General features: G+C 52.2%; 1 protein-coding gene across 2 annotated transcripts; it reads right to left on the reverse strand.

The window, feature by feature from the left end:
- Positions 1 to 2368: 2368 nt before the first annotated feature.
- CCR7 (C-C motif chemokine receptor 7) lies at positions 2369 to 17572 on the reverse strand. 2 transcript variants are annotated; one of them, XM_049860604.1, is made up of 3 exons: positions 17476 to 17572; positions 9306 to 9355; positions 2369 to 5369 (listed from the first exon to the last, which is right to left on the reverse strand). In XM_049860604.1, exons 1-3 carry the CDS (start codon positions 17483 to 17485, stop codon positions 4293 to 4295), a joined length of 1137 nt encoding a protein of 378 aa, XP_049716561.1. In that variant the 5' UTR covers positions 17486 to 17572; the 3' UTR covers positions 2369 to 4292. The 2 variants fall into 2 exon arrangements, with proteins under 2 accessions (XP_049716561.1, XP_049716563.1); XM_049860606.1 differs by lacking the exon at positions 9306 to 9355 and having other exon boundaries at positions 17476 to 17554.
- Between the last annotated feature and the right edge of the window lie 476 nt (positions 17573 to 18048).

Consider the following 18048-nt stretch of genomic DNA (forward strand, 5'->3'; position numbering starts at 1 on the left):
GCAATTGTTACAAAGCTCTTTTAGTTCTGCCAATAAATACCCAGAGGCACCCCACTCCACCAGCCTTGGCCCAAGGACACGCAGCTTTCTCTCTCTGTGGGCCAGGAAGCCCAGTGTGCGGTCCCCTGCTGGTCTCTGCTGCTGATCTCTCCTGCCGCCACTTCTCTGCCACCACTTCAGTGTTACAGCTCTCTCTCTTGGTCTCCTGGTTCCAGGAACTTCTCAGGACATACTCTGCTCTTCTTCCTCGGTGGTGGTGGGATCCTCTCCTTCCTGCCTTTGGGATGGCTTATTTCAAGCCCAGTGGCATGGCAAAACTAACCAATCCCCCTGGTGGGCCACAATTGCCCTATTTGCACAGTCCCACTCAGTCGCTTCGGTGGGAGTTACAAGACCATGGCGAGAAAGGTCACACAAAAGTGATCCATTGCACTGAAGTTGCCTTCCAGCTTGATTTATAAATTGCATGGGGATGGATATGGAGCTAAGGAATTGAATTCGATTTCTTTGCAGTTAGCAACTTTCTTTTAAAGCTACTATTTATTGAAAAGACCAGTTGCTAGAAAAGGACGTCATGTTTGCTAAAGCAGAGGGTCGGCAAAAATGAGGGAAATGCAGCGTGAGATGAACAACTGCTGCAACAATAAGCTCAGATGTACCAACTGTGAGAATGGCGGAGAACCAGGCAATGTTTTATTCTGCTATAAGATCCCCATGAGTTGGAGCTGAGTCTACGGCAGCAAACAACAGCATTTATTGAACATCTCCTCAATGATTATCAAGGATATTTACATAAGGATTTCTGAGCATTTTACCTATAGGGATCCGTTTAATCCTCACAACAGCCCTAAGAGGTAGGTACTATTATTACTGCCACTATACGGATTAAGAAACTAAGGCAGGGGGAGGTTAAGTAGCCAGCCCAACTGGCGGGGCCGGGATTCAGATCAGGCAGCCTGGCTGCAGAGTCCATGCTCCGCACTCCACAGCTACATTCCAGGCACTGTGCTAAGTGTTTACTCAACTCCTCTCCATTTTGCAGTTGAGAAATCTGAGACTCAGAACAGTTGAGCAACAGCCGAAGGTCACACAGCTGGGAAGCAGTGGAGATGAGATTTAAAGTTGGCCTGCTCCAAAGCTTCTGCTCTCCGCCACCCCACTCCTGCAACCCTGCTGGACCCTTGGGCTCCCAAAGCAAGTTGACTCAATAGCTCTACATTGCGATATCTCTTCAGGCAAATCAGTTTCTCCCTCTGGGCCTCTGTTTCCCCATCTAGAGAATGACTGGGGTTGGACCAGCAGATCTTTGAAGTTCCTTTGCAACTCTGTGAGTGTGTGATTCAAGAGGTGTGGTGTTTCTAGCTGAAAGGGCAGATTCATAGCCTGGGAACACTTTCTGTTTGGCCTGGGGTTGCAGCCAGAGAGGATGAGGGGGGATGGGGGCTGGCGATGGGATGAAGGGGGAAGCTGCAAGAGGCTCAGGAGGGCCATGGGGGCAGTGAACCAGATCAAGCAGAAGAGAAAGAGAGAGCGCGAGAGAGAAAGAGATAGAGAGAGGAGGCCTGGATGGGTCTCCCCAGTGGGCCCTTTCCTTCTTCTGGGGTCACCGGAAAGCACAGGGTAGGTGTGTGAAAGAGTTGGACAAGGAGGCAGGGGTCAGGCCATCCCCAGGGCCTGCACAGCTGAGGTCAGAACTGAGATATTGCGGTCTAGGGGAATTAACATTGCTGGGGATTTTGTTGTCTCTGTAAATATTTGGAGACGGCCAGTTATTTTAGAAGACTGTATTTGAAACTGGGGCGGCATGTTTGTGTGACTGGCCTGGCTCCCTTTTCCATGACTTCTCTATTACATTCCTCCCCTTCAGGAACTGAGGATTGCCTTCCCACCCGGAACCTCATTAGGATGCACACACCAGCAGCTCCACACGCACACGCGCACACACACACGCACACGCTGGAAACACCCCTCCCTGCTCCTTGTCGCACGAACACAGCTGGAGCCGCACCTCTTAATATTTAGTACCATGGCTGTGGAGGCTGTGCCACGCTGACTGTGTCCGTGCCAGACCATTCCTCTCAGGGCCCTGCTTCCCGGCTCGGAGGCCGGCTGACAAATTTGCTGAGTTAAAAACCTCTCCAGCCCAGTGGATCCGAGGAGGAGGGTCATGTAATGCAGTTGCGAGATTAGAGAATGGGCTTCATTACCAGGCAGGCTCCATTCTCCATGGGGCTCTTTTTCACTCTGAAAAACAGATGGAATGACCTTTCGTATGAGTGTTTCAGCCCTTCTCTGTCTGCCCTCCCACCCCAGGCCCAGAATTACTGCAGCGTGTGACAGCACCTCAGGGCACTTCCCCACGTGTCACTGGACAAGGCTTCTCTCTGGCTTGGAGAAGTCAGGGCTGTGGGCGTGCACTGGGGCTCCCAGTGACATGGATACCTGGCCCGGGTGTCAGGGAGGGCTGCTGCTTTATCTCCACCCTCCACAATGGGTACCATAGCATAGAGGGCCATTGGTGCTGCGGTGACCAGTAGGGGGGTCATGGATGAACCTGGCTTTTTAGCATCTAGCAAAGGGTACAGTTTATCTTCTGAGTCCTCTCCCAGGCCCCCTTAATTCAGGATGCTGTGGCTGTCGATCCCAGGAAAAGGCCCTCCCTCTAAACACCAGTTCTGGTAGGCTAAGGGAGCTGACAAAGGGTCAGGAGCTCTAGTTCCAGGCTGAATTGGAACAGGTGGGCAGAAAAAAGCCAAAACAAACCAGTTTCGACTCAAGGCAAGTCCGTTTCAATGGCTGATTTTTTAGAAGTAGATCATCAGACCTTCTTTGGAGGTACCTCTGGGTGGACTTGAACCTCCAACCTTTCAGTTAGCAGCCAGGCATGCTAACCATTTGTGCCACCCAGGGACCCAGGTAAGCAGATCAGTGTGCAAATGTTGCCACGGGTCGGACCAGTTCCCAGCCACAGAGGTTACCAGGACAACTTGGGTCTTTTCAAATCTCAGCTCAGACCAGCATCTCTGGGCCACTGTTGACCACACAGGCTTGGATCCTATCCCATGAGCTCTGGAGGGTATTTGCAAGATGGACCCCCTATTTTCCCCCTCTTTCCACGTCTTTCAGCCTCTTGGGCCTATGCCACTGGATGGGCTCAGAGCGTAACTCAGAAGACCTCGTGGCTCTGGGCATCTGAGAAATTAAGACGGGGGAGGGAGGAGAGGAGGAAAGTAGGGGTGGTCAGGTGGGGGATTGTAAAACAAGAACACACTCGTTTACCATTTATGAAAGTTTTTTTTTTTTCTTCTCTTTTAAAGCTGTTTTTTCCTCAAGGGAAAACTTGTGTGTTTGAATAAAATGTGCTCCTTTAATGAATTGAAAGCAGAACTGATGCAAGCTTTTCTGTCCCCATGACAAAGAACAAAGATGAAGCTCCTTGGCTTTCAGCAGCCAGCACTGTAACCACCCCTTTCTCCTAACCTTTCCCCCTGCCCTCTCCACCATCCCAGCAGAGCCCAGACCTGAGTAGGGGTGACCACATCTCATTCCCATGCCAGAGCCTGGGCTGGGAAGATGTAGCTTTGGCCAGGCCCAGGCAGTGAGTCTGCAGGAAACACCATACCCTCCCCTGTAGAGAGCTGGGGAGGTGACCAGCCTGAGGAGAGGGGCAGGCGAGGGGGCAAGTGTGTCTTTAAGGAGGCTTGGAGGCTGCCATTTCTTGCTTGCTTTGATGACAGTGGAAAAGGAGAGATGGAAGGAGGGATTCAGAGAGAGTTAGTTTGACCCATTGACTTCCTCTTTCCGCCATAAGGCAGAGTCTTTCCCCCATCTCTGGTCTTGGAGACAAAGTCTTGTTTTCTGAAAGACTTGCCTCCGCTCTTGGAATCTCTGGGGGGACTTTTTTCTAGGTCAGAAGAAGTTCATTCAGAGGACTCGCCAGCCTACCTTCACTACCCTATCTCTCGTCACCCCCTTCTCCTTCACACCAGGACACTTGTGAATCGTTTCTTTCACTTTTTGTTTCTGGTTTGGGGAGACAACAGCCTTGGTTTTGGAGTGTTGCCGGTTCTGGTGTTAGCTTATCAGCCATGTTTTTTCTCAGCCTTGGTTGAGGTAGCCAGGATTGGGGTGAAGCTGGCTTCTGAGGCACAGGTTTTCTCTCTGAGATAAACATTAATGGCAAGAACTGTCTTTCCCTCAGCAGCTTTTGGATTCTGAGTCATTGCAACTGCTCCCTGTCCCCGCCACAGGGGCCTTGGGAGAAGTCTCTCTAGTCCAGGCAGTGGTGCCTCCTATGGGGAGAAGGTGGTGGTAGTCTCAACATCTGCACTCATAGAGGAACGCCGGCTGTGCCGACAGGAAGACCACTGCCGAAGCCTTTCCTGGCTGAGGCATCCCAAGTCCTTGAAGAGCTTGAAGAGGTCGCTGCGGAACTTGACACCGATAAAGGCGTACAAGAAAGGGTTGACACAGCAGCGGACACAGGCCAGGCTATAGGTGACATCGTAGGCGATGTTGAGCTGCTTGCTGAGCTCACAGCTGCTGCTCGTGAAATTGAAGTTGGCCACAGTCTGGGCCAGGACCACCCCATTGTAGGGCAGCTGGAAGACTATGAAGACCACAACCACAGCGATGATCACCTTGATGGCCTTATTGCGCTCAAAGTTGCGTGCCTGGAGCAGGGTGCGGATGATGACAAGGTAGCAGAAGCTCATGGCCATGAGGGGGATTAGGAAGCCTACCACCATCTGGGCCACCTGGATGGTGATCAAGGCCTCCACGTGCTCAGTAATGAGGGAGCATCGCAATGCCTGCTCGCTGCTGCTCTTCTGGATGCCGCTGTACAGCAGCTCTGGGATGGAGAGGACCACAGCAAGTATCCAGATGCCCACACAGGAGAGCTTGCTGATGAGCAGGACGCGGGCACGGTGGCGGTGGGCTGAGACAGCCTGCACGATGGCGACATAGCGGTCGATGCTGATGCAAAGAAGGAGGAGCATGCCGCTGAAGAAGCTTACCTTGTACGTGCCAAAGATGAACTTGCAAAAGTGGACACCAAAGTCCCAGGACTTGGCTGCGCTGTATGCCCAGAAGGGAAGGGTCAGGAGAAAGAGGATGTCTGCCATGGCCAGGTTGAGCAGGTAGGTATCTGTCATAGTCTTGAGCCTCTTGAAATAGATGTAAGTCAACATGACCAGCCCATTGCCCAGCAGACCCACAAAGCAAATGACTGAGTACATGACTGGGAGGAACCAGGCCTTAAAGTTCCGTACATCCTTCTTGAAGCACACAGACTCATACAAGGTGTAGTCCACTGTGGTGTTGTCTCCGATGTAATCGTCTGTGACCTCATCTTGGCACAGGCACACCTGGGGGGAAGGAAACAGAAGAAAACAGTCCAGCTTAGCTGTTGTTGCTGTTAGCTGCCATTGAGTTTGCCCTGGGACTCATGGTGACACCACGCACGATGGAATGAAAGGTGGCCAGTCCAGTGTCATCCGCGTGATAGCCAGCTTAGCTAGGTGGGTCTAAACCTCGGGGGTCTGGGGCCTGGGATTACCTAGAGCAGTGGTTTCAAAGTGTGGTCCACAGATTAGCATCATTGTCACCTGGGAACTTGTTAGAAATGCAGATTCCTGGGCCTCACCTGAGACTTAATGAGTACGAATCTCGGGGGGGTGCAGCCCAGGAATCTATGTTCTTCTAAACTCTCCAGGTGATTCTTCAGTACAAAATCAGTGCGTATGAAGTATGGGGTATTTTTTTTACCATGCTTATTCTGATTCAGTGGGCTGGGGTCAGGGAGTGAGATTCTGAATTTCTAATGAGTAGCAAGAGTCTGATTCTGTCAGCTCCAAGAATCTCAGCCTTTCATTTGCTGATCAAAATTGTGGACTGGAAATACCTGGGCTTTGGAGTTGGAAGAGCCTCGAGCTGGTAGAACACACTTCATTTCTCTGAGCCTCAGTTTTCTTATCTGTGAAATGGAGGTAAATAATACCTCCCTCACAGGGCTGTTGTGAGAGTTCCTTGAACTCATGGACACAGATACCTGACCCAGGCTCTAGCACTTCAGAGGGGCTGAGTCAGTGTGAGACCCTCGTCCTCCCATTGGAAATGGCCTGCCCCATTTCATCTCCATGGAGGTTTTTTTTTTTTTTTTTTGCTTGCTGGAAACCTGAGAGTAGAAGTGTATGTCTTTCTTCTTGAGCCCCTTTAGAACATAGTAGGCCTACAGAATACCTCAACTTTTGAGGGAATATCTACCCTGGGATTAGGGTTGAGGAAAGCTTGGAGTGAGAGGAGAGGAAGGCCAGAAGCTCCCACTAATAGGCCACTGATGGGACAGTGGTAGAATTCTCTCCTTTCATGCAGGAGACCAGGGTTCGATTCCCGGTCAATGCACCTCACTTGCAACCAACACCCATCTGTCAGTGGAGGCTTGTGTGTTGCTACAATGCTTAACAGGTTTCAGTGGCGCTTCCAGACTAAGACAGATTAAGAAGAAAGGCCTGGCAATGTACTTCCAAAAATCGGCCAGTAAAAACCCTATGGATCACAACGATCCGATACACAACCAACTGTGGGGGTGGCTCAGTAGGGGGCAGTGTTTCTTTCTGTTGTATGTGGGGTTGCCATGAGTCAGGGGCCAACTTGACCTCAGCTAACAAGAGGCTACTGAAGTCACAGGTTTGGGGTAAGCTGCTGTGATCATGGGTGGTGAGTGACTTGGAGATTTTTCTGGATCCCTGGTGCCAGTGGGATGGTGCCTAGCACACAGCAGAAGCTCAAGCAACACATGTGAAGTGCCTCGGCCTCCATGACTATTGAATGAATGGATGCTGGGGCTCTTGGGGGCTGAGGCCTCCTCAGCTGTGACTGAGTCCTCTCTGACTTCCCCACCTTGGCGGCTGGCATCTCCCACTCTCCCTCCGTGCTCCCACCCTCTCTTCCTCGCAGTCTCTTCCTGCAGATCCCAATCAGCAATGCTCAGCTGCTCAGGGCTTTTTTTAGCTTGTCTGCAGGGCTGGGGGAAGGTTCAGGCGGACTGCTGTGATTTTATCAATGAGGGAAGGCACATGTGCCAGTCGTGCCTCAGGGTGCACAGCGATGACAACAATGACAATGGCACGTGCAGGGCAGGGAGCTGGGGTGGAAGACCCCACATAGGAGGCTCAGGTGCCTCATGAGTAGGGTGGGGGTGGAGAAAAGAAGGCAGGACGGGGTGATGGGCGCTCACTTCACAGAGCCTCTCTCCCATGGACGAGAGGGGAGCTGCAAAAGCAAAGGTTGGGTGATGACCAGGTTTTGCACATATGTGTGCACACCCAAACGTGTAAGACTCTACATGGGAGATAGGAACCCTTGGTTTGGTGGCCTGGTTCCTATCATATCACTCCAAAGTCGTCTCCCATCCCTGCAACCTTCTGCCAAAGGCTTTCTTTCAGACCAGTCTGAGCCCCACTATAGGGGAAGGAAGAAAAGATAGGACCCCAGGGATACTTGCAGAGGGGGTAGGATGGTGTGCCTGGAACCCTCCCGCCCTCCCAAGTCCTGGAGAACCACTCAGTGCACTGGGCTCCCAGCAGCTCCTCCACGATGGCTTTCCAGACAACTGGGGAGCTGGAGGAGCCTTAGAGATGAAGAAGGGGAGGTGTGAGGAGGCTTGCCCAAGGTCACACAGCTAGCAGTCAGCCCAGTCTCCCGATTTCCCTGCATCCTGTCTCTCTCTTTTTCCGTCTCTGTGTTCACCACAGTCCTGCTCTGGACAGGCTGAGGTGGAAATGATGTCCAGGAGCCTTTTCTTCGGGCACTGCGAGCCTGAGGAGAAAACTAAGTGGCACCCCTTTGTCTGACAAGGTCGCAGCCTGGAAGCCCTGGAAGAGGCTGGCTGCCCCCTTGCACCCATGGAAAGGCCCAAGGCTGTAGGTCCCGGTTCCGGGGCCCTCCTGGAGGGCACTGCCCCCAACCTCTATGAAAGGTGCTCCCCATCACCCAGTCCGGCCTTTCTTCTCATCTCCTCTCCCCCGCCCCACCCCCCAAAGGGCAGTTCCACTCACCCCCCACCAGCCAACAGCCTTGATATCTCTGCAGCTCACAGCCCCACCACTTCCTGTCCCATCAGAGACGACCCCCCCTCCCCCGCCACATCAAGTGAAAGAGAAGAATGAGCCACAGCTGTCCCTCTGTCCCTCTGTCCCGCCCCGGTCTTTCAGCCTCCAGTGCCAGCAGTGCAGCCCCTCAGGCCCCCTGGAGCCAGGGGGAGAGACGGGCGGGAGGGAGGCGTGATAGAGAAGGGGGCCAGGCTGTGGGCTGCAGCCCAAGCTCTGGGCGGGGGGGGGCCTCTGGGTTGGGGTTTCAGGAACAGTGCCCAGTTTGGGGCCTGCCTCTGGCCGGAGCTCCTGGAAAGCTGCCCTTCTGGCCTCCAGGGCCGGGGAAGAGCCAAGTTCTGAAGCGCCGCACTTCCAGCTCTGGCTCAGCTGCTCCTCCCCCTCCCAGGGCTTCCGCCCCCAACGAATGGGAGAGAGGACTCAACAAGTTACAGTTTCTTCTAACGCTGGCACTTGGGGTGGGGGTGGGGGGCAGATTTTGTCTCCACTCCTGAAAGCGGAACGTGGTAAACGGCGGTGGTAGGGGGGGAGGGACGGGACTTTGTAGCCTTTGCGCTGGGTCCCTATAAAGTGTGTGCACTAATCCCCTCCCCACCCCCACTGTCCCGGGCCCCATCCTTTCTTCCCTCCCCACAGCAGAGCTCAGACGGGTCTTCATGGGGAGACTTTGGCTGGGGAGGTGGGGGGTGGGGAGACGACTTTGGGGTGATAGGATAGGAACCAGGCCACCAAACCAAGGGTTCTTTTCTCAGTTCACATGTGAAGTTTTACACGTGTGGGTGTGTGCACGTATGTGTAAAACCTGATAATGAAGAAAGGGAGGCTCAGAGAAGTGATGTGGCTTACTTTTGCAGCTCTCTCTCTGAACTCAAGACAGAGCCCACATTTCTCTCTTCTGGGTGGTGTATGTTGGAGGTGGGTGGGGAAGGTCGTGGTAACTTATTTCCCCCCCTGTTTTAATATAAGTGGAGTAAAGGAAGTCCAGACAACATCCGCGGCTTTCCAGGGTCACTCAGCAGATGGAGAGGGGTGGCCATCGGCCTAATGAATGGCTGGTGGGTTTGTGTCTGGGTCTCCTATTTCCTTCTGGCAAATGCCCAGCTCCTCTACTAGAACTTCTGGCTTTGGAAGGGGCGGGTCCCGGGAGGGGGTTGTGGAGGAGGGAACAGAGCTTTCCCTGGCAGGAAACCTCACCTGGAAAACGACCAGGAGAGCCACCACCAGCACGCTTTTCATTGGTTTCCCTGCAGGAGACAAGGCGAAAAAGTTATTGCTTGGCAGGGAAAACTCTTTGTTATTACAGAAAGCAGAGGAGAGGGGGAGACGCTGTTGGGAACTTTCATCACAAGCTCCAGGCACTGTGTCTGCTGAAACGGAACAGCAGAACCAGATTGTGCCTTTGAACACCTGGCCCGCTGCCCAGCATCCCTGCCCTCACCTCCTGGCCTTTCTCATCCACTCCAAGGTCACCGGAAAGAAGTGGGATCAGAATGCAGGGCACCCCCTTCTGTCTTGGTCCCTCTGGGCCTTTCCTGGAGTTGTAAAGTCCACCTTGGTCCAGGTTTGCCCTCAAGGCTGAGCTCCAACTTAACCTGATTCCTGGGTCTGAGTGCCCCTTCCCACTCCATGCTACCCATGTCCTGAGGTAATGGTAGTAGGGGTGAGTATGTGTGTGTGCATGCCCTCACTTTGGCGCCAGTTGCCACTGACCTGGGGAGGATTTCTCCTGAGCCAGGTAAGTGGGTAGCCATGACTGAAGCCCTGAGTGTCTCCTGAGGGAGGCCAGCTTAGGAAGTAGAGTAATTTCACAGGGCTGGATGGAGGAATGAGTGTACTTGCTGGCCTCTCAATGATGGGAGAGTGCTTTGGGGGCCCACAGGCTCCCCAACACCCACTCATTCAACAGGCATTCCTTGAGCACTGACTGTTGTTTTGCATGTCCCACCCACTCAGCCTGCGTTGGGGGAGGGACGCTTTTATCTAGCTCAGGCCCAGAATCAAGGAGGTGCTCAAGAATTGTGTGCTGATGAATGAGTGAGTGAGTGAATGGCCTGCTTTTCCTTCCAAGGGAGGGACATCAAGGTGGCCTCAGATACGTTCCTATGATCTGCTGGTAGAGGGAGGCTATTCTTTGAGGTTACTCTCCTTTTTAAACTTGCTTGATTTGGGCATGTGTATATGTTTTCTCTCCTTGAACTGGTTTTCTAATCCAAGGCATTGTGAGATGGGTGGACGGCAGGCATGGTAAGCTTTGGGAAGAGGCCCCGCCTGGCCCTGTCCAGAGTAGAGGGCAGAGTCTGGGTACATTCTGGAAGTCAGGAGGCTCCCCTTGGGTCTGAACCGCAGACTGAGACCCCAGGTTAGCACAAGGCCAGAAAGTGCTGGGGGCAGACACTGGACCACTTGGTTCTGCTTTGTGGATGAACCTGGAACCTGTCCGCGGAACCTGGAACTTATTTCTTCCTGAGGGCTGAGGGAGCGGGATAGTCCACAGGGTAATTTAGGAAAAGGTCTCATCCCACCTAACAGTCTGGAGCACCCCAAGGGCTATACCCAGCTGTATACCTGGCCCTCGGTTCTCAGCCAGGGTCTAGCCCACGGGCAAGACTTGCAGGCCCATCACAGCTGCAGTCTTAGCAGGGACCACGAAGAGTCTGAGACCCTGACTCAAGCATCTTCTGGAGGCTGGGGGCGCTCTCCAGCAAGCGTTCCTCCTTCCCAAGAGGAAGGAGCGCATTCCCAGTGATTCATGTCCTTGGCCACAGCACCATCTGGTGGAAATCTAGCTGTATGACACCTAAGTTGGGTTAATGTGCTCCAACCAAGGAGCCCCGGTAGCCCCGTGGTTAAGCACTTGGCTGCTAACCAAAAGGTCAGTGGTTTGAACCTATTAGCCACTTCATGGGAGAAAGATGTGGCAGTCTGCTACTGTAAAGATTTACAGCCTTGGGAATCCTGAGGGGCAATTTTCCCTGTCCTATAGGGTCACTATTGGAATCAACTCGACGGCAACAGGTTTTTCAATCAACCAACAAGTTGCCATTGAGTTGGTTCTGACTCATAGCAACCCCATGTGTGTCAGAGTAGAGGAGCTCCGTAGGGTTTCAAGGCTGAAACCTTTTGGAAGCAGATTGCCAGGCCTTTCTTCCGAGGCACTTCTCAGTGAGTTCGAACCACCAACTTTTAGGTTAGTAGTCGACTGCTTAACAACTTGTGCCACCCAGGGACACTTAATGTTTTCCAAAGGGAATACATCAGGCTGGGGAATTCTGGGGCTGGGAGTTCCTAGGAAAACGGGGAAGGGCACCAAGTCACGTAAATGAGAAGATATTTCTCCTGCTTCAAGAAAGTTATCCGGCATGCGACTTCTAGACACTCCTTCCTAAAGCGTAGCTCTAATGGTAACCCCCCACCACCTCCCTCCTCTTAAAATTTTAGAGCTCTGCACAACCCTTGGAAACACTGGTGTCGTAGTCGTTAAGAGCTATGGCTGCTAACCAAAAGGTCAGCAGTTCAAATCTACGAGGTGCTCCTTGAAAGCACTATGGGGCAGTTTTACTCTATCTTATAGGGTCGCTATGAGTCAGGATTGACTTGATGGCAAAGGGTTCCTTTTTTTTTTTTTTTTTTAAGGCAACCCTTGGAGCCCTGGTGGCATAGTGGTTAAGAGCTCAGCTGCTAACCAAAAGGACGGCAGTTCGAATCCACCAGCTGTTCTCTGGAAACCCTGTGGGGCAGTTCTGCTCTGTCCTACAGGGTTGTATGAGTCAGAACTGACTCTACGGCAGTGTTTTTTTTTCGGTTTACATAGCCCTAGGAGTCCCTGCAAATGGTTAATGTGCTTGGCTGCTAACCAAGTTGAAAGGGAAAGAGGGAGAGAGATTGAGGACAGAATAGACTTTTCCTAACTTCTAATTTTGGAAGGGGGAGTTCCTGGGGGGTGCATATGCTTAACGTACTTGGCTGCTAATGGAAAGGTTGGAGGTTCGAGTCCACCCAGAAGCACCTCAGAAGAAAGGCCTGGAGACGTACTTCTGGAAAATCAGCCACCGAAAACCCCATGGAGCCCGGTTCTATTCTGACACACACGGGGTTGTCACGAGCTGGAATCAACTCGATGGCAGCTGGTTTGGTTTTTGTTTTTATCCAGCCGAACGATGATGTCCAGTGCTTAGCACGGCAATCATACCGTCCACTGTCTACTTTAACCTGCCTTCCTAGCTACATCTTCTATTTCTGGAGACAGGCATCACTGTCCCATTGTCACCAGCTTGTGCCTAAGTATTCGAAGCTCTGGGTGGCAGTGGATTCTTGGGTAGCCCTGTAGCTCTCCTCTCCTCTCACTCGCCCTTCCTCGTTGAATTACCCCTTGAGTCCTGAGCCAGAGGCCAAGTCTGTACGCTCAACTGCTCTCTTCAATGCACCGCCCATCCCCGACTGACTCATCTTGCTGTTGAGCACTCGAGGTTTCTTTAAACACGTAAATGCTTTCGGTTACTCTAGAGAAAGCCCACTCTGACTGTCAGTGAGAACTGAGAAACCTCAAAGTTTTGATAAGTTAAAACGAGTTAAAGCATGAGGAGCAAGAACCGTGTTTCTATTTTACTCCACCGACCTCTCCTGTTGGGTTCCATCCGTTCCTTTTGCACTGAGCGGAGTGGTGGTGCGGGGGTCTGGTGTGTGTGGGTGTAGGTGATTTCACGTTCTGGGCGTGTTGGAGGTGTTGGATGGGCTGGGGTCTTGTAGGACAACAACAGGCCATTTTCAGGAAAGGTAACCAAACAGGGAAACTTAGGGGAACTGCGGGGAACTCTGGTGTGTGGCAGAGGGGGCCTGGTCAGTGGCCATGAGTCAGATCACTCCTATCTACTACAAAGTCATAAAGCAACTGGTCTTTGGTAGAAACTTTGATAGGACCAGTTGAGTTGGGAATGTCGGGGGTAAAGGCCTGGGTGTTGGGTATTTTCTGAGTTCTTGAGTTTCCAGAAATGACCATAATAAAAATTCCCTAGAACTCCAACTTGAGTCCCCAGCAAGAGAGACTTCCTGCCCATGTGGGAGGAGGAGATTGCTGGCTGGCTGCTCCCCTGACCCCTAAACTTCCATCCCCACATTTTTCAGGTCCTGCAGGCTGCTCTGGGAATCGTGGCGACCCATCAGGCAGCCCAAGGGCCACCCCAGCTCTTCCCTCTCTGAACTTCATCATCTGCCAGGGCAGCTTTCTTTTTTGGGGGGGTGGGTGGGGGAGAGGAAGCGGTAAGGATCTGGAGGGAAGGTGAGAGGCCTGGCTGAACTCCTTTCAAATTCAGACAACAGCTAAGGGTGGGTGAGAGCTGGTTGAATCCTGTTGTTAGCTGCCATCGAGTCAGCCCCTGACTCATGGTGACCCTATGGAAAACGGGATGGGACCATTGTGATCCATAGGGTTTTCACCAACTGTTTTTTCAGAAGCTGGTCACCAGGCCTTTCTTTCTTCACACCCAGTGCCACCGAGTCGATTCTGACTCATAGCGACCCTATAGGACAGAGTAGAACTGTCCCTTTGGTTTGCAACCATAGCACTTAACCACTACGCCACCAGGGTTTCCTTCTTTCTTCATAGTATGTTTTAATCTGGAAGCTCCACTGAAACCTGTTCGGCATCATAACAACATGCAAGCTTCCACTGACAGATGGGTCATGACTGTACAATGAGGTACATTGACTGGGAATTGAACCTGTGTCTTCTGCAGGGAAGGCGAGAATTGTACCACTGAACCACCACTGCCCGCACTATAATATCAACTGCTTTATCCAAGGATATACCTCACATTGATTGAGCTCTCATTGTGCACAAAACCACTTATAAGTATGTTCTCATTTCATCCTCACAAAAGCCTTTTGTAGTAGGTACCACTAGTATCTCCGCTTACCAATAAGGAAACTGAAGTACGGTGAGATTAAGTAGCTTTCCCAGAATCACACAACTGGCCAGAGCGGAGACTGGTTTCGAACTCAGGCTAACCAACTCCAGAAACCACACTCCTAAACACTTTACTGTGCTGCCTTTTAGTCTTTATGTAGCTCCGCCTCATAACATCTTGTGAGCTACCCCTTGTGATTCTCATTTTAAGTTCCAGAAAATAGAGGCCCAGAGAGGTTAAACCACTTGTCTGGGGTAACGCAGGTCCAGGGAAATGAATTTGAGACGTGAATCAGACTGTGACACCCTGCATTTCTGACAAGCCTGCCGTGTATAGGGTCCTCTGTGGAGCATGAAGGGAACCGTCACTCTCCCACATCCTACTGGTCACCAGTTTTGTTGCTCCTGTCCCCTAATATCTCCCAGAGCTGACCCTGCCTCTGCCCTGACGAAAGGCTTTGCTGCCCCTTTGCTGCCACAGAGCTCCTTCGAAAACACAGGCCTTGTCCTTTAACTCACCTAATTAAAGAAGAAACACCTCACTGGCTCCCCGTTGCTTTCAGGATAAAGCCCAGAGCTTCTTAGTCGTGCCACACAGAGTTTTAAAGATCAGCCCTGCCTGGCCCTTCCACCTGTCTTCCTATCTTCTTTCCTGGTGTGGCCAGGTATTTTGCACCCCTTCCACTTGCTCCTTTTTTGTCTCTATCACTCTTTCCAGAGCTGACCATCTGGGAGCCCAAAGGCTGAATTCAGCCTTGGCTGTGTGGGGTTAAAAAAAAAAAAAAAAAAGATTTGGATGCTTAGGTGGGACATGCATCCTCTGGTTCACTCCATTCCCCTCTGCTTCCACATCTTATGCTACTTCTCTCATTTACCTTGTTGGCCTCTGTTGACAATAGAGTTTGCCATACCTTCCATTTCCTGGTCCCCTGGCTCCTCCTTGTCTGCTTTGCCAACTCCTACATACCCTTCAAAACCCAGCTTAAACACTTTCTTGACTCATGTTCACCACAGCCTACTCTGAGCTTCCTAAGCACTTCGCCCTTACCCCCACCAGCACTGTTTTTCACTCTGCTGCAGTGGCTTATTGACATGTTCCTCTCTCCCCACCAGACTGGTCATCCCCGACATCCTCTGTACATGACAGTTGAATGAAAGAAAGCACAAGCCAAGAGGAGGGATTTTCAACAGCAGTCCCCCCACCCCCCGCCCCCGAAAAGCTCCTGGAAGGCCAGGAGGAATTGGTCCTGAACGCCTTCAGCATCCCCTTCAGCTACCATCTGTGGCCAACTTGTGAGAGATGATTCTCTCACAGGTTTGTTTTTCTTTTTTCTGCTTTTGCGAATTCTCACTGAGATCTTAGGCCCCTTTTCTCGAAGGTGGGAAGGGTACTTCAGGGCTACTCATTCAAATAGTGAAAAGGGCCAGCTCAGCCCTGGTTTGGAGTTTTCATTTTGTGTAATAGAAACCCTGCCCCCTCGCCCACCTCCTGCTCCCTGCTGGGCAGACTAAGAGAAAAGAACAGAATCTTCCTGGTCCACCCGCCCCAACGGCCCAGAGCCCAGAGCCGTTCTGAGCAAAGCTGCTCAGTGGCTTCCTTTGCTGGCAGTTGGGTTCAGCCGTTGGGGCTCTCTCGGGTTGAGTGAAGCAGCAAGAACACCCCTTCCTCCTAGACCAGAGATGGCCTTCCCTCCCCCGCATCAGAGCCCAGGTCTAGCACCCCCAGACCTAGGTTTCAGGGGAGGGCACTGTGTGCTGGAGCTGGCTCTCACAGGCTTGTGGGAGCCCACTGTGCACATCTCTTCCCAACCCCGTGTTCAGGCACTTTGATGGCTTGAGATTGGCTATGGTGGGAGCAATTTACTCTATGGAAATTGGCAAGTGCTACAAATCAGGACCTTTCTCCCAGGGAGCCAGTTTTCAAACGTTTAACAGTGCACCACTGAGACGCTGCTCATTTCCTGCATGGTGGTCAATACAGAGTCTGGAGCAGGATCTCCAATGGATGATGTCTGCATTCTGGGATTGTGGTCAGTGGGAGTAGGTGTCTGGGGGGTGGGATTAGAGAGCAGCCGGGCTGGGAGGAGAAGTTGGAAGAGATTTCCTAAAACTAAAATCTATTCAGAATTCTTGATGGCATTCATTCATTCATTCCACAAATATTTTCTGTCCACCTGCCCCAAGCACTTGGGCACACAGAGATGAAAGAACCAGACCCTGCCTTCCAGGAGTTCATAGTTGGTGAGTGGGTGGGTGGGTGGGTGGGTGTGTGTGTGGGGGGGGGGGGTGGCCACTTTAACCCTTTAACTGCTGCATGCTGGATCTCGACCCAGGGTTGCAGGCGGATGGAGAAGGCAGAGACGATGAAGGCAAGGAGGCTGTGGTGTGGTGGGGAGGGGGGTGAGGACAGCACGGGGTGCACCAGGGAACCTTCACTTTTTAAAGCCAACCCCTTGTGGCTTTGAGGCCGCCGTGGTGCTTTGCTTGCTGGTGAGAATGAGCCATCTAGGAACGTGGCCGTCTGACTCTACAGCCAAGACTTATAACTAGAGTGGCTGGAGCTGGAGGAACCACTCAGAGCCCCCTCTCAGCTTCCCATGCATTCTCTCTAGTCAAGGCAGAACCATAGGAGCTTGGTTATATCAGAGGAGGGAGTTTTTTAAAGGGAAAGAGTCATCTACCTGGGCAGAGTAAGGGAGATTTACTCAGAGGCAGGGGAATGTGTGAGAGGGCCTGGCTATGGCTTCTCAAAGCTGAATGACCCTTGCTGTCCCCCTCATGTTGCCTGCCCACCCCTTAACCTGCCAGAGGTAACGAACAACAAAGCCGGTGGCATGTGCAGCAGAGAGAAACAGCCACAGCTTGTATCACATCCTACCATTCACAAGAAGCAGTCACCTTTCATTTGCTCCTTCTCATAACCTCAAGAGTATGGGGATTCTAATCCTCATAGAACAGGGAGAAAGGTGGGAATGGGAGAGGAATGGAGTTGGGGGCCGGTTCAGAAGGCAGAAGTCCTTGGTGACTTGTGAATAATTTTAAACCGTAGGGTTCTGAGTCCTCTGAGGAGAATTTCACCCTGATAAAACTGGTCCTCAAGGTCTCAGAGGACCTTACCCATCACCCCGATCTGGGATGAGAACAGGTGCTGACCAGAGCAGAATCCCACCACCAACCTCAGCCTTGTCTCCTCCTGCAGTTCCTACTGTTCTAGAAAGACATGACCTCAGCCCTGTGCCCTTCCTGACACCCCTGGGTCTAAAAGGGCAGGTGCACCCTCTCCTACCTGGGGAGAATAGGGGAGCATTCTCTGAGAGCAGACGCCAATTCCCACCAAACCAGACCTTCCTTTCTCAGGGAGTGTCCCCCAGACCTTCCACCCCACCCCTCATTCCACAGGGCCAGCCTGGGTATCAAGGCGACCCCGGTACTGGTCCTTCTCACACCAGGAGGCTTACTCACCCAGGTCCATGACACTCTCTGGGCAGCTGAAACCACACAGGAAATCTGTGTGGGGGGTGGGGGGGGCTGAGTTCTTGCTGGTGGCTCCTTGTCTGTGGAGGAAGTGGTACGAGTCCCTTTTAAGTTGTGACAGGAGCCTCTCTCCTCCTCCCTGCCCTGTTCCACCCACCTTTGCTCCTCCCTCCACTCCTCCCTGCCTCACCCAGGTTCCCTCCAGCACCCTCTGGGACCAAGGAGTATGAGAAGAGTGACAGAGAATGACAGCCCCACTCAGCCTGGTCACAGGACCCTGAATCATCAGGCCATTTATATTTTAAAAAAGCCCCCTGTGCAGCCTGGCAGAACCTAAATGATGGGGCCCAGCCTGAGGCAGAGGAGTAGGAGGCATTTTTTGAGGCAACAAATGTGTATAGCATGAATACCATGTGCCAGGTGCTGGAAAGTCAAAGATGAGTGAGAGATGTGTCCCCATCCTTCCCTGGCCCCATTCAGAGTCACCAAAACCTGTTGCTGTCGAGTTGATTCCAATTCATAGTGACCTATAGGACGAAGTAGAATTGCCCCCTACGGTTT

This window comes from Elephas maximus, chromosome 19 (genome assembly GCF_024166365.1).
Source record: "Elephas maximus indicus isolate mEleMax1 chromosome 19, mEleMax1 primary haplotype, whole genome shotgun sequence".
Classification (NCBI taxonomy): Eukaryota; Metazoa; Chordata; class Mammalia; order Proboscidea; family Elephantidae; genus Elephas; species Elephas maximus.

Excerpts from the sequence above, each read along its gene's own strand:
- CCR7 (XM_049860604.1), bottom strand. Across the intron at positions 5,370-9,305 it reads CTCTCCTGGTCGTTTTCCAG|GTGTGCCTGTGCCAAGATGA; the intron begins GTGAGGTTTCCT and ends CCTTCCCCCCAG.